Source organism: Petromyzon marinus, chromosome 30 (assembly GCF_048934315.1).
Source record: "Petromyzon marinus isolate PM22_M1 ecotype Great Lakes invasive population chromosome 30, UKy_Petmar_22M1.pri1.0, whole genome shotgun sequence".
Lineage (NCBI taxonomy): Eukaryota > Metazoa > Chordata > Hyperoartia > Petromyzontiformes > Petromyzontidae > Petromyzon > Petromyzon marinus.
Genome location: NC_133696.1, coordinates 9,364,935 through 9,377,399, shown reverse-complemented (window position 1 = coordinate 9,377,399; position 12,465 = coordinate 9,364,935). Strand labels below are relative to the sequence as shown.

The 12,465-nt window shown below is 59.3% G+C and overlaps 1 protein-coding gene across 4 annotated transcripts in view; it reads right to left on the bottom strand.

Annotated features, from left to right (window-relative positions):
• NCKIPSD (NCK interacting protein with SH3 domain) overlaps positions 1 to 12,465 on the bottom strand; it is a 29,789-nt gene that overhangs the window by 2,595 nt on the left and 14,729 nt on the right. The window contains exons 5-14 of one of the 4 annotated variants that reach the window (XM_032963488.2): positions 11,454 to 12,311; positions 8,858 to 10,221; positions 7,847 to 7,885; positions 6,137 to 6,304; positions 5,310 to 5,396; positions 3,861 to 3,999; positions 2,838 to 2,918; positions 1,821 to 1,949; positions 990 to 1,082; positions 217 to 389 (exon numbers count right to left, since the gene is read on the bottom strand). In XM_032963488.2, the coding sequence (XP_032819379.2) occupies positions 217 to 389; positions 990 to 1,082; positions 1,821 to 1,949; positions 2,838 to 2,918; positions 3,861 to 3,999; positions 5,310 to 5,396; positions 6,137 to 6,304; positions 7,847 to 7,885; positions 8,858 to 10,221; positions 11,454 to 12,311 (3,131 nt within the window). The remainder of the gene's footprint in view (positions 1 to 216; positions 390 to 989; positions 1,083 to 1,820; positions 1,950 to 2,837; positions 2,919 to 3,860; positions 4,000 to 5,309; positions 5,397 to 6,136; positions 6,305 to 7,846; positions 7,886 to 8,857; positions 10,222 to 11,453; positions 12,312 to 12,465) is intronic. The other 3 variants (XM_032963491.2, XM_032963489.2, XM_032963490.2) reach the window with 3 other exon arrangements.

Below are 12,465 nucleotides of genomic sequence, written 5' to 3'. Positions count from 1 at the left end.
CGCTGCCAGGTAAGCTTTGCTAAGTGTTCTCCGTGCTCAGGGCCCTGGGATAGAAATGTAAACACCGGGGCGGTTTTGCGTGAGCGACCTCTGCACTACGCTGTGCGTTGGCCCCGCGCAATCACGACGCGGGCGCCACGTGCAACCCGCGATCGCGACGTGCACTACGCCGCTAGCACGAGGATTCTCCCGACGGGGGATCGGGCGCTAGCGGACCTTGTCGCCAGCGGAGAGGTCGGAGAGCTGGCGCACGATGATGTCGATCATGACGAGCATGTCCGTGTGGTAGAAGATGGCGGCCGTCTCGCGCTCGCAGAACATGTCCTGCAGGAACTTGAGCACCGAGTGCGGCGGTCGCGGCGCGTGCTCAAACATGTCCACCGGGTCCTCTGCGGCAGCCGGAGGGGAGAGGGGGGAGGGATGGAGGGGAGGAAGTAGAGGGAGGGAGGGTACGGCATTGTTAGTTTGATATTAGTCAACTGCACCTGTGGAATTTGTCATCTCTTAGTCAAGTTAACCCTTTCATAGCCGACCCCGGCTATTCTCTGGACCAAGCGACCATGCCCCCCCCTCCTGCTGTGGTATTATTTATTGCACGCGATTGAACGTGGGCTGTTTGCGGCCACACACACCCACCGTGAGTCGCTGCTGCCATCGAGTGGCAACGACAATGAATAAAAACACTGCACGTACGGGAGGACCAGGGTTATGGCCATCCCGCCCCCCCCCCCCCCCGCAATTAGGAAATTCTTTACCAGAAACCAAACTCGCCAAGTGTTACAGAATTAATTAAAACAACGGCTGCAGGGTTGGCGTGCGGTTGGAAAACGGGCAGCCGATGAAACGCACAGGCCTCGCGAGAACCTTCCAGACCGTCGTGTGTGATGCTCAACACTAAAGGCGTAACACTGACGACAACGCCGCCACCGCCTGGTGCCGCGTGGCCATGGCGGCCACGCGGCACAGAGGTGCTGGCGGGCGAGCGTTACCTCCTCTGTTGAGCAGCAGAAGCAGCTTCTCGCTGAAGGTCTTGATGTTCAGCCTTCGCGCCAGGGTCTCCATGATGACGTTGCTGGAGGGAACTGGGGAGGGAGTTAGGGGGGGGGGGGTGGCGGCAGGAAGGTGAAGCACGCCCACGTTTTACTACGGCATCGCACTCGGATGCTCCGGTCGCGTGGAGACAAGCGAGAAGCCAGCAGCTGGTTGCATAAAACACCTTGATCGAGTTTTCAGGGACTGCGGGGAAATTGCACTGGGGCCCCGCACCTCCGATTAGCACGGATGACTACGTACGGTGCGAAAGAAGTTCAACATACATACTGTACATACACACGCCCAACCACAGTGGACGGACGTCCAGAATGTTCACAAGTCACACCCCCAGTGTCAGTCAGAGCCCAAGCGGCTCTGGGGGCCTCGATGTTTTGTCTTCAGCAAACCAAGCGCTTGACAAACAACAACGCAAGCAGGGTCCCAACGGCCCAACCTTTCGTGGTCAATCCTTTCTCCCAGCCGTCCACGCCGGAACCCTTTTTCCTCTTTGAAAGACCGGCCGGCTGCCTTGAAAAAACAAAAACACGCCCACCGCGTTTGCATGGCGCCTCGAGCCGCGGCCACGTTTAGATGCCCCCTGATAAATTGGCATTAGTCCCCCCTGCCCCCCGCCAGCTAGGTCCTCGTGGACGGAGAACGTGAAAATGTAGCAGTGGCGACAATAACACAAGAGCGACCCTGATGGGTGGGCTGAGGCGTGTCGCTCGGGACGTGACTTTAATCCGCACCGACTTCACGTGGAAACGCGGTGGGCGTGAAGCCGTTACCCTGGAAGTGCAGGTTGAACGCCAGCAGCAGGTTGACCATGAGGTCGGGGAGCTGGTCGCTCGTGTCGGACGGCAGCCCGTTCTCCGTCACGTCCAGCACGAAGCCCATGAAGCTCTCGTTCAGGTGATCTGCATCCACGTGCACGCACACGCAGGCGCACGCACACACGCACGGATCCATTTTGCGTTTCAGAATGCGGTACAGAACATTTTTTACTCCTACTGTTCCATCTGTATGCATGGGTTTTCTCAGGGTGCGCAGTTTTTTTTACCCACATGCAAACACTAATTGGCGGATAACACCTTAATGTATAGAGGACCACAGAGCTTGGGGGGAAATTGATGCAGGCTCACTGCGTGGCTGCCTTTCCCACTCCTCTGTGGTTCGCCCCCACGCCTCCGAGTCGGTCTCTCTTCACGCCTCTGAGCGAGTGAGTCCCGTGCAGTGGCACGGTACAAGCTGACGTGATTATTATTGCTAGGTCTGTCCCAGTCGGCAACCCGGAAAATTATTTCTACACCCGGCACACGACATCCAGTATACATGTCGCTATGTTTGTGGCTTACTACTAGTCACGTGCCACCTCCTGGGCCTGCACCGGTCAAGACAAGCAGCTGGGAAATTATGGCCGGCACGCATGCAATGGATAACGTGCGCGCGTGGGGGTCACGGTGCCGTCGCCGCCACCGCCGCTGCCACCACCAGCCCCTCGCTGGGTTCGGGTGCCACACCGGACGGGCGCCATGAACCCGGGGGCGAGAGCCTCGTGTGTCCGGCGTTCCATCTTCCCGTAGTGTGGCGGTAGGGACGATTACAAACGCTCAACGTGAGCCGGTGCTTACGTGAACGCTTTTCGCTGTCGCTTCACTTTCGCAATTAACAACTTGCTCTCTGTCCAATTCGCCCCGGAATGAGCGAAGAGGCGCGCTTGCAATGTTTGTTATCGGGATCTAAAGTTAGAAAAGAAAAATAACCATCGGTGCGAAAATCACAGCTTCCACGCGGCACCCACGCACCGTAGTGATGGTACGGCAGCGGCTCCCCCATGCTGAACACCATGGTGAGCAGCAGCGTGGAGTAGCACAGCTTCTGGTGCTCTGCGGCACAACGGATACAGCGCAGCGCACGACAGTCGTTAATAATTATGCACGCGGCCCCGGCACGCAAGGGGGCGTGCGGGGCGGAGACTCTTCTGTCTCGCAGGAGCCGCTACCCCGGGGTGCGGCGGCACGTCGCCTTGGCAACGTCGCCATGGCAACCCCCTCGGGGGACGCTCTGGTCGCTAACGTTCGGGGATTGGGAAGGGGGGGGGGGGTTGTTTAACACGACTGCGTTTAACGAAGATGTGGAAAAGCACCAACCCAGGAGGCCACTCGGCTCGCGTGAGTCACGGCGCGCGCCCGTGCCGATTTGTGGCGGCGCCCCACGCCACAAGCAGCTCGGCTCACGTGTGCGCAGCACGCCCCCGCCCCACCACGGGCCTGCGTCTGCCGCAAAAGAGCTACGGCAACGTGCATGCCAAGAGCGGCCAAGCGGCAGGGCTAACCAGCAGAGCCTGGGGCTAGGGTCAGAGGCGAGGATAGTGATAGGGTCGGTCGGATGGTGTGGTTATGGGTTGGGATAAGGCTCGAGGGTCTAGCGTGATAAGAGGTAAGATTAGGGTCCGGTTGGGTCGTTTGTAGAGGTTAGGAATGCGGCTAGGATCTGATCGGCGAGTGTAATTAATATGGGGGTAGTGTTACGGTCAGGTTGGCTACTGTGGTAAGGGATGGGAGTAAGGCTAGTGTCTTGTTGGCTAGTTTGATGAGAATTTAGAGAGAGGCTGGTATATTTTTGGGTTTACGAGTCAGGCTTGGTGGTCTGATTAGCTCGTGTGGTTGGGGATAGGAGTAGGGCTCAGGCCTGGCTGGTTTTATGTGCTCTGCCCCCCTTCCCAATCATCGTCAAATCTGGGTTTTTCTGCTCTTCGAACGCTTTTCACACGAGCCGTTCCCGGCGCTACGTGGCCACCCACGCCATGGCCGGCCATGCCCGCTGACCTTTGGTGTCGGTCTGCATGTCGCGCGCCAGCTCCATGGGCAGCACGGAGTTGAGCAGCGCCGAGATGATGTTGGCGTCGAGGCTGCACATAGCGCCAAACACCTTGAGCAGCAGCAGCCGCAGCGACACGCGGTGCTCCTGGGCACGGGTCACAGGGTCACGGGGAACGGCTCAGCGGGGTCATGAAATGCACTCATTGCCTTCTGCAGCAGTAGTGGTGGTGGCGACGATAGCGACGGTGGTACGGTGACGCATGGGCACGCACGGGACAATATGTTTTGACCACATGTACAGAGTATTTTCTTGGTTGCTGGCACACTGGGAGATATACTGGATGTGGTGTGCCGGGTGACACTGATATACGGAGTTGGCCAATGGTACTACCCTCCATGTTGTGGGACGTAACGTTTCCAGAAATTAAAATATAATTGCAGTGATTGTGGCATTTTGTACCATGTCTGTTATATTGTGTACTGATATATTATAGTAGGGAGCGGTGGGACAGTGGTTAGCACACTGATCTTCAAATCCAGCGACCGGAGTTTAATTCCCGCTCAAGACCAGTAAGTGGCAATTTTTTTTACCGTACTGGGCCTTCCCTAGGTCGACTCAGCCTTAAAAATCACTTTGTTCGGTGTGCAAGCATCAGCACTGGGGATACAAAGGCGGCTGGGCGGGTTTTAGGCCATGGATCCCCTCGTGTGCTGTCCCAGCCTTCATAGGTACTCATTAATAGCACTTCCTCCAACCGTTTGTTGAAGGCTACACGGGGATCTTTGTCTTGTTCAATGTTTTATATGTTATTTTTCTCTGCTTATTAGTACTGCATGTTTATTTAATGACATCACTGGTCCAAGGTTAACAGGTTGCAGATGAAGACCTGCGTTGTGAATTGTGCATTGTGACGAACACGGCGATGTCAAAGAAGACGATGGTTGTAATGACGACGACGATGGTGTATCACTGACATGCTATCACGAACATTGACAAAGTCACGGCGAGTCTCATTTAACTCTCATGTGACTTAAATTAATATACACACAATAATAATGTGTAGTTTTATATATAGTATTGTCGTTTACCATTCAAATTGCATCTCTCACAATCGCTGAAGAGCCATGGACGAACAGGAAGGCAGAAGCCAGGCGGTGAACCGATGCTACCAACAATTACCCAAGCTCTGTGATCCTCAATATATTCAGATGTTTTCAGCCAATTGACTGAACATTAATGATGATAATATGGTTATCGGGATTTAATCGACATTTTTTTTGTATTGCCGTGTTCGACTTGAGGCTCCCTTGAAAAGAACATGACTCAACGGGCTCTCATCCAAACATTAAAGTACATTAACGAATCCGTGACGACGCCAATGACGGCGGTGACGAATACTCTGACCGGTGCAGCCCCACGGCCACCCCTCCGCACCACCGCTCACCACCACGCACCATCTGGTAGTAGCTGACGAGCGACAGCACCGGCTCACAGTCATCCCTCTTGCACATGCGGCGGCTCACGTCCGGGTTGGCGTCCGTCTGCGGGGCGCACGGCAAAAACCGTGTGAGCGTAGCCACAACTTCCAGGGATAACCACGGCGTGGCCTCCACCCGACGCCAACGGCTCGGTGGGAGCCACGCCGGAACCGCTCGGGTGGGGCGCTCGCCACGGTTCACGGTACCTGGCAACGCTCTCCGAAGGGGACACTCTCATAACCGTGAGGTCCAGAGCTAGGATATCCGCTCGTTCACGCAATCGATTAACTCCACAGTTTATCGGTTCCACTACTGCCCTCATGTGGGTGCCCTTAGCCAACCCGGCGCTCGCCTGTAATGTGCACAGAGGGCACGAGGGCCGCACGGGTGGAGGCAGGTAGACGGGCCTGGCATCGGAGTGGCACCCGGAGTTCGGAGGCTAAGAGGCAGACCCAAAGCCAGGGTGGATTTTGAAAGCGGGCGCTGAATTTGCGACTATGGGATCTGGCAGAAGAAAAAGGAGTGAGGGTTACGTATCGTGCCATTGCTGGCATTGGCCACTGACCTCTCCGTGAGAGTTACAAGACAAATTGCTTTGTTGCACACGGGGAGCCTTTCATCCGTTAATGAGGTCACATCCCGGGGTCAATTCTTGATTCTGCCAGGGGTTAAACCCAGGAGGCCACAAGGTTGGCAGCTCAGCAGCCCTTCACAGAGGCATCCAGATCCCTGGTCTGTGGGCGAGTGAGAGTGCTCAATCGATCGAGAGCGAGCGAGCAAGCGAGCGAGCGAGCGTGCGAGACCAGGATGGAGAGCAGCTCCTGCAGGTAGCTCGAGATCACGGCCTCGTCCTCGTGGAGAGCCCAGCTGCGCTGCTGGGCGTCGTCCTTGTGCCGCGCAAGGTCCGTGAAGATCACGTTGAGCCGAGTCACGTCCTGACACTCCAGCCCCTCCGGCAGCTCCTGCAGGTCCTGGGTGGCCGGTGGGGGGGCGGGGGGTGAAGGGAGTACTGCATTCTAGCCGTGTTCACAGATGCCACCGCTGTCGCGGATGCGGCCGCTCTGCGGGTTTCATGATTGCTCGGGTCGCGTCTATCAACGTGCGAGTGTCTTGCACGTTGCGTGTAGACGCACGCGGTGCACGCTGTATGTGCCACGACGTGTTGGCTGCGGGATGTTACCTCTCGAGGGAGCTTCGACTGTTAATTGCCGAGACTGTGTCTGTGCATAAACCGCATTCCCCACGACGCAGCCTAATGGGTAATCGCTGCGTATGCCCAGTCACAAATTCGAAGACATCCCACTTGCACAAACAAAACACTTACGGGTCCTTATTCCATTTCCCTGTATCCTAAATCCATGAAAATAAAATAATTATAGATAAATATTTGTTCTGGTCTTCAGTGACATGTTTTTTTGGATTATATAATCTCCGTATAGATAATTTATTTCCCATACTTATTACACTTGAATAATACATTACTGATTTGAGCAAAACATCAGAGCGGCAAAGTGGCAGCGGAGCGGTTAAGAGAGGAGGAATCACGGCAAACGTCCAACCATCTCATGGAGCGCACGCAGCGACAGGCTGTTAATCATAAGTGGCAGGCAGAGTGTGGAGTCTGAGACGCAGAGCGCGTGAGAAACCGCCTCGACGGGGTGTGAGAAGAGAAGAGAGGCCTGAACCTCGCCTCCATCCTAGGGATGCAAACAGCGCAGCCTCGCCAAGGCGCTCGGACAAGGCACGGCGTTAGAACGTGGCTTGGATTAGAATACGGCATTTATTGGGACACTGCACCCGTTAGAACACTGCACCGTTAGAACACTGCACGCGTTAGAACACTGCACGCGTTAGAACACTGCACGCGTTAGAACACTACACGTGTTAAAACACTGCACGCGTTAGAACACTGCACCCGTTAGAACACTGCACCCGTTAGAACACTGCACCCGTTAGAACACTGCACCCGTTAGAACACTGCACGCGTTAGAACACTACACGTGTTAAAACACTGCACGCGTTAGAACACTGCACCCGTTAGAACATTGCACGCGTTAGAACACTGCACGCGTGAGCACACTGCATGCGTTAAAACACTGCACGCGTGAGCACACTGCACGCGTTAGGGCACTACAGGTGTTGGGATACTGCACACACCACACCGCAATTGTTGCGACACTGCACACGTTAGGACACCAGACACACGTTAGGACACTACCGCTGTTGGGGTATTGCACACATGAGCACACCGCACGTGTTGGGACACTGCATATGTTAGGACACCAGACACACGTTAGGACACTACAGCTGTTGGGGTATTGCACACATGAGCACACCGCACGTGTTGGGACACTGCATATGTTAGGACACTACAGGCATTGGGACACTGCACACATTAAGCACACCGCACGGGTTAGGAGACTGCACGCATTAGGATACTACAGGCATTGGGACACCGCACACATTAGTTGGGAGAGGGCAGGAACAGCAGAGATAACGGTTGAGGGGCTTACCGCCTCGCTGGGCGCCTTCTCCTCCTCTTCCTCCTCCGCCTACAAAACCAAAGCCGTGGTGTGGTAGCTCAGCGTGAACGACACCACACCCATCCCATCGTCGGCCTTGACCTCACTCGTCCCCATCAGTCAGTTGGTCAGTTTATTCCGGACAAGGCCACTGAGCTGAGGGGGCCTGTTTTTCGATAGCGATCGGGCCAAAGGAGCCACCATCGTCAAGCCTCGGCTGGCGTCGTTGGCGTGCGCGGCTGTAGAGGGGGTCACCTTGGCTTTTCAATTTGTTATTTTTAAACTTACATCACAGCGTGTATTTAGAGGACTTCCGAAAATCCGTTGCACTCGCAGAATTTAATATCTCACGAAAAAGCTGCGAAACAGTCTCAAGGTGCGACCAACGATAAAAGCCTTCACCGCGTTGCCATTCGGCGAGAATCTGTTTCCTCTATGAAGGGCGCGGGGCTCAGGGACAGATGGCTGCCAACCCCCAGCATCGAATTAATTGGCTTTAAGATGTGCGAGGTGTCAAGGTTCTAACCGGAATAAAAAGCAGGGTTTAAAGTCAGCTTCTGAGCCGCCACGGCCGGCTATGCGAGCGTAATCTCGGTCATGTTTAAATCCAACATCGTCACGAACCCTGCACAAGGTGACCCGGCCCAACTGCTGAATTGGTGAATAATCGAGCGCGTCATGGTCACACAGAAGTGGAACTGCACAGCGGTGGGGAAAGGAGGGCCCAGCGCGTCTTGACGTACGACGTCCAGATGTCGGGAAAAGGGCCTCTCCCCTACCGTGCTCTACACCCTCCACTCCTCATCCCTCACCCTTCACCTCCAACTCCCTCACCTTTGACCCTGGGGGCCCTGCCTCTCCCATCCCCTTGCCTCCATCCAATTTCACCTTTGTCCCTGCCACTCCCTACTTCCTGTTCCCCCATCCACCACCCCTCCTTCCTCAGCCCCTCATCTCGTGCCGCCCACCCCGAGCCTCCCAAGCCCCACTCTGACCCCCCACCTGCTGTGTGAGCAGCGACAGGAGGATGTCCTCCATGATGTCGGCGGTGTCGGGCAGCGTGTCGCGGATGTGCCCGACCACGGTGCCGATGGCGACGCGCGACAGCTCGTAGCTCAGCCCCGTGTTGCGCCGCACCAGCTCCGTCAGCTCCACGCCCATGGTGCGGGGAACCGCGCCGGTGCTGCCTCCTCCTCCGCCGCCGCCGTCCTCCGCTGCCGGCGAGGGGGGCGATACGGAGCTCAGCCGTGCCCGACCGTTATTCGACGGCGCCACGGAGGGCTCCGCCCGCTCCGGCGACCGCCGCCCTACCTGCGCTCGTGCTACCTCCTGCGATGGCGGGGAGGACGGGGGGGGGGATCTCAACGGCGGCTCGCTCGCGCCGTTGACCGACGTGTCACCGCGTACGGGCGGGGAGGCTGCGGGCGTCGTCTGACCGGGGGACTCCACGCGGCGGCGCAGCGGGGATCCGGCGCCGCTGGTGGCCTGTGCCGGGAAGGCGGGGCGCTGGGCCTGAGAGCCTCCGGGGCGGTGAGCGGGGGAACCGTGGCAGCGTGCGGGGGAGTCGGTGAAGCGCACGGGGGAGTCGGCGCAGTGCACGGGGGAGTCGGAGCAGCGCACGGGGGAACCGCACGACCGGACCGGCGAATCCAAGCGGTCAAAGAGCGACTCCGAACGCTTAAGCGGCGAGTCGAGGCGCCGGAGCAGCGCGTCTCTCCGTCTCAACGGGGACTCGGCGCCGTTCGCCGCCGCCACCTCCGGCGTTGCGCGCTGAGCGAGCGGCGAACCGGGGCCCAGCCGCTCCACCGTGGCGTCGCCACCTCTGCCACCGCCCGCAGGGCCCACGGCCGCGTCCATGTTTTCCGGCGTGGGCTCGGGAGCGGCGGCACCGGCGGTACCGGCGGTGCCACCACCGTCATCGTCGTCGTCGTCGTCGCCACACGAGTTCTCGTCCGACCGGCTGTCGGCCGGCACCTTCTCGTTGCCATCGCGAGACGAGTTCGACCCGGTAGAGTGGCCGGACGCGTCGGAGCTGTCGCTCTCGGCCGCCTTGTAGCTCTGCACATCCTTGGCGTGCACGCGCGGGAAGTCCCTGCCGGCTATTTCGCTGAACAGCGTGCCGTTGTGGCGCTGCGACGCCCGCTCCGGTTCCCGCCGCGGGGAGGCGGCGACGGTGGCAGTGGCGGCGGCGCCGTCGTCATCGTCGGAAGGGAGAGAGAAGGAGCGGTCACGAGAGCGAGCACGAGAGGCGGGGGCACCGGCCGTGGAGGCGGCGAAGATCGAGGGGAAGAAGCCGGAGGCATTGCGTGTGGAGGGGGGGGCGATGGACGAGCCAGCGAGGGAGCTGCCCTGTGTGTCGTCGCAGGCTGAAGGGCCGGGGGTTTAGTGGGCGGCGAGGAAGGCGAGGAGATTCGTGGGGGGCAGGATGGACAGGAAAGGGAGAGACAAGGGAGGCGGGATTGTCAGAGGGAGAAAAGAAGGGGCAGAGACAGGTCGGGGAGAGACAGGAAAACAGGAGTCAACGGAGGACTACGTCGAAAGTCATGGCAGGAGGGAGGGGGCAATTAGAGAGGATCGTCCATCCCAGGAGGAGCAGAGGAGCCTGGGGGAGGATTCGGGGAACACGCGGAACGCGGAGGCGGTGTTGGTAAGAAGGGTGCGGCCAGGGCAAGCGCTGGGGTCGCTGGCGCCTGCAGCTAGTCAGAGAGGGACTGGGCTGGGTTAGTGGCACTTCGACTGCAGACGCCGGAGAGACCTAGCACACCACCAAGCTCACGCACACACATGCACCCCACACACAAAGGTGTACACAAAGACACATACACAAGCGGAGAGCCAAGGAGCATCAGGGTTCCAGTGAGGAGGCAGGCGCGGCAGGGATAAGCGGTTGCACAGTTGCACGAGGGAGTGGTGGGGAGTGGTCACATAAGGGAGTGTTTGTTAAGGACTGCGTGCCAACAGACACGCCCAGGGGCCCAGCTTCACGTCACTCGGCTTTGGAGACATCTGGTAATGTTTAAAAATGAAGCAGCAAAGAGCCATGCTCACCCGCAACTGAGCTACAATCCAAGTCATTCATTCCATCCAAAGCTGCAATTAAAACGTCGGTCCGACGGAAGCGAGCCGTCTGGCTATGCCGTGGCCCAGGAGAAGGGGTTGGCGAGGGGGTGAGAGGGTGGTGAGTGGGTGAGAGGCGAGGGGGGGAGCTGAAAGTGGGAGTGGAGCCACGCGCATTCCAGGTGGCGACATTAATTGCTTCCGTGCGGCCGAACCACCCCCATCCCCCCGGCACCCGGCCCAGCCAGCGAGCCCCCCCACGACGAACCGCACGCCGAAGGACGTAATGCGCTCCCTCGCCAGTTCTACATCCCTCGCACCGCCCCCACCCCCACTCCACTTTCTAATTCAACAACCGAACGATCTCGGTTGTCGGAGCTCGTTGCGATGCACCGCCGCCACGCGGGCTCGTGGTACCCAAACAAGCAAGCGCGGAGAATCGTCGCGCTCCGGCGTCAGCGTCGCAGTTATTGCCGTTACGGGGGAAGGCGCTCGCCCGGAGCAAAGCCTCGCCAGCCGTCAGCGGTAGCAGTGTCGTTACCTGCCCTTTTCCGGCGCTCGGGCGACAGCAGCTTCTGAACTAACTGCGTGAAGTTTGGCGGGTTCCAGTGCGGCCGCCTCCCGGTGGAGCTCGAGACTCCCGCGCCGGCGGCGGTCACCCGTGCCGGCAGCGGAGGCGGCGGGGCCTCGCGCGTCTCCAGCCCCGCCAGCAAACCCGCCGGCCCGCGGTGGGCGCCGTTTCCTGCGCTCGCCACGCCCGGGAAGAGCCGCGAGTTGTCACGCCGCGCCTCTGAAGGTGCCGGCGGCGGTCTGGGCGAGTCCCGCTGCGACGCCAGCGAGAGAGGCAGTCCGGAAGGAGGTGCCGCACGGGCGGAGGAGGAGGATGAGGGGGGGGAAGAGGAGGAGGAATCGCCGAAGGCCGAGAGCGTGGGCCAAATGTCCCCCACCGGTGGCGAGGCCGCCGCGTTCCGCGCCGGGACCGGGCGCGGTTCCGTCGGCGCTTCCGGGATAGCCGGGCCGCCCTGGAGCGACTCGGAGTTTCTGAGCGGTGGCGACGGAAGGCGCCGCTCTACGGCCTCGCCGCCCACCGAGAACGAGACCACGGCGTGAGCGCCGGCCGATGGCCGCTCGGGCCCGGTACCGCCACCGCCGCTCCCCCCCGCGGTCCACCGAGAACTGTCGCTAAGCGCGGGCGCCAACGCGGGCGCCACCCGTTCTCCTCTGCCCCTAGCCACCTCGTCCGCAGCGTCCCTCGAGATGACGTCACTGCTCGAGCAAATGGATGCGGTGGCACAGGGAGATGGGGCGGGCGATGCGGATGAGGCAGCGGATGAGCGGGAGGGGCTGGGGGGAGGGGCGGGCGCGGGATGCGATTTCTGGGATTTTCGAGCCACTCCACCTGCCGGCGGAAAAACAAAACGGGCGGGGGGTGGGGGGGGTCAATGGTGACCGCAGCAGAGCCACAGGACAACAAGGCTTATACAACCAACGCGAATCCAGAACCGCAGCAACTCCACCATTCGATTGGGAACTCCACCTCCCACTTCACTCTC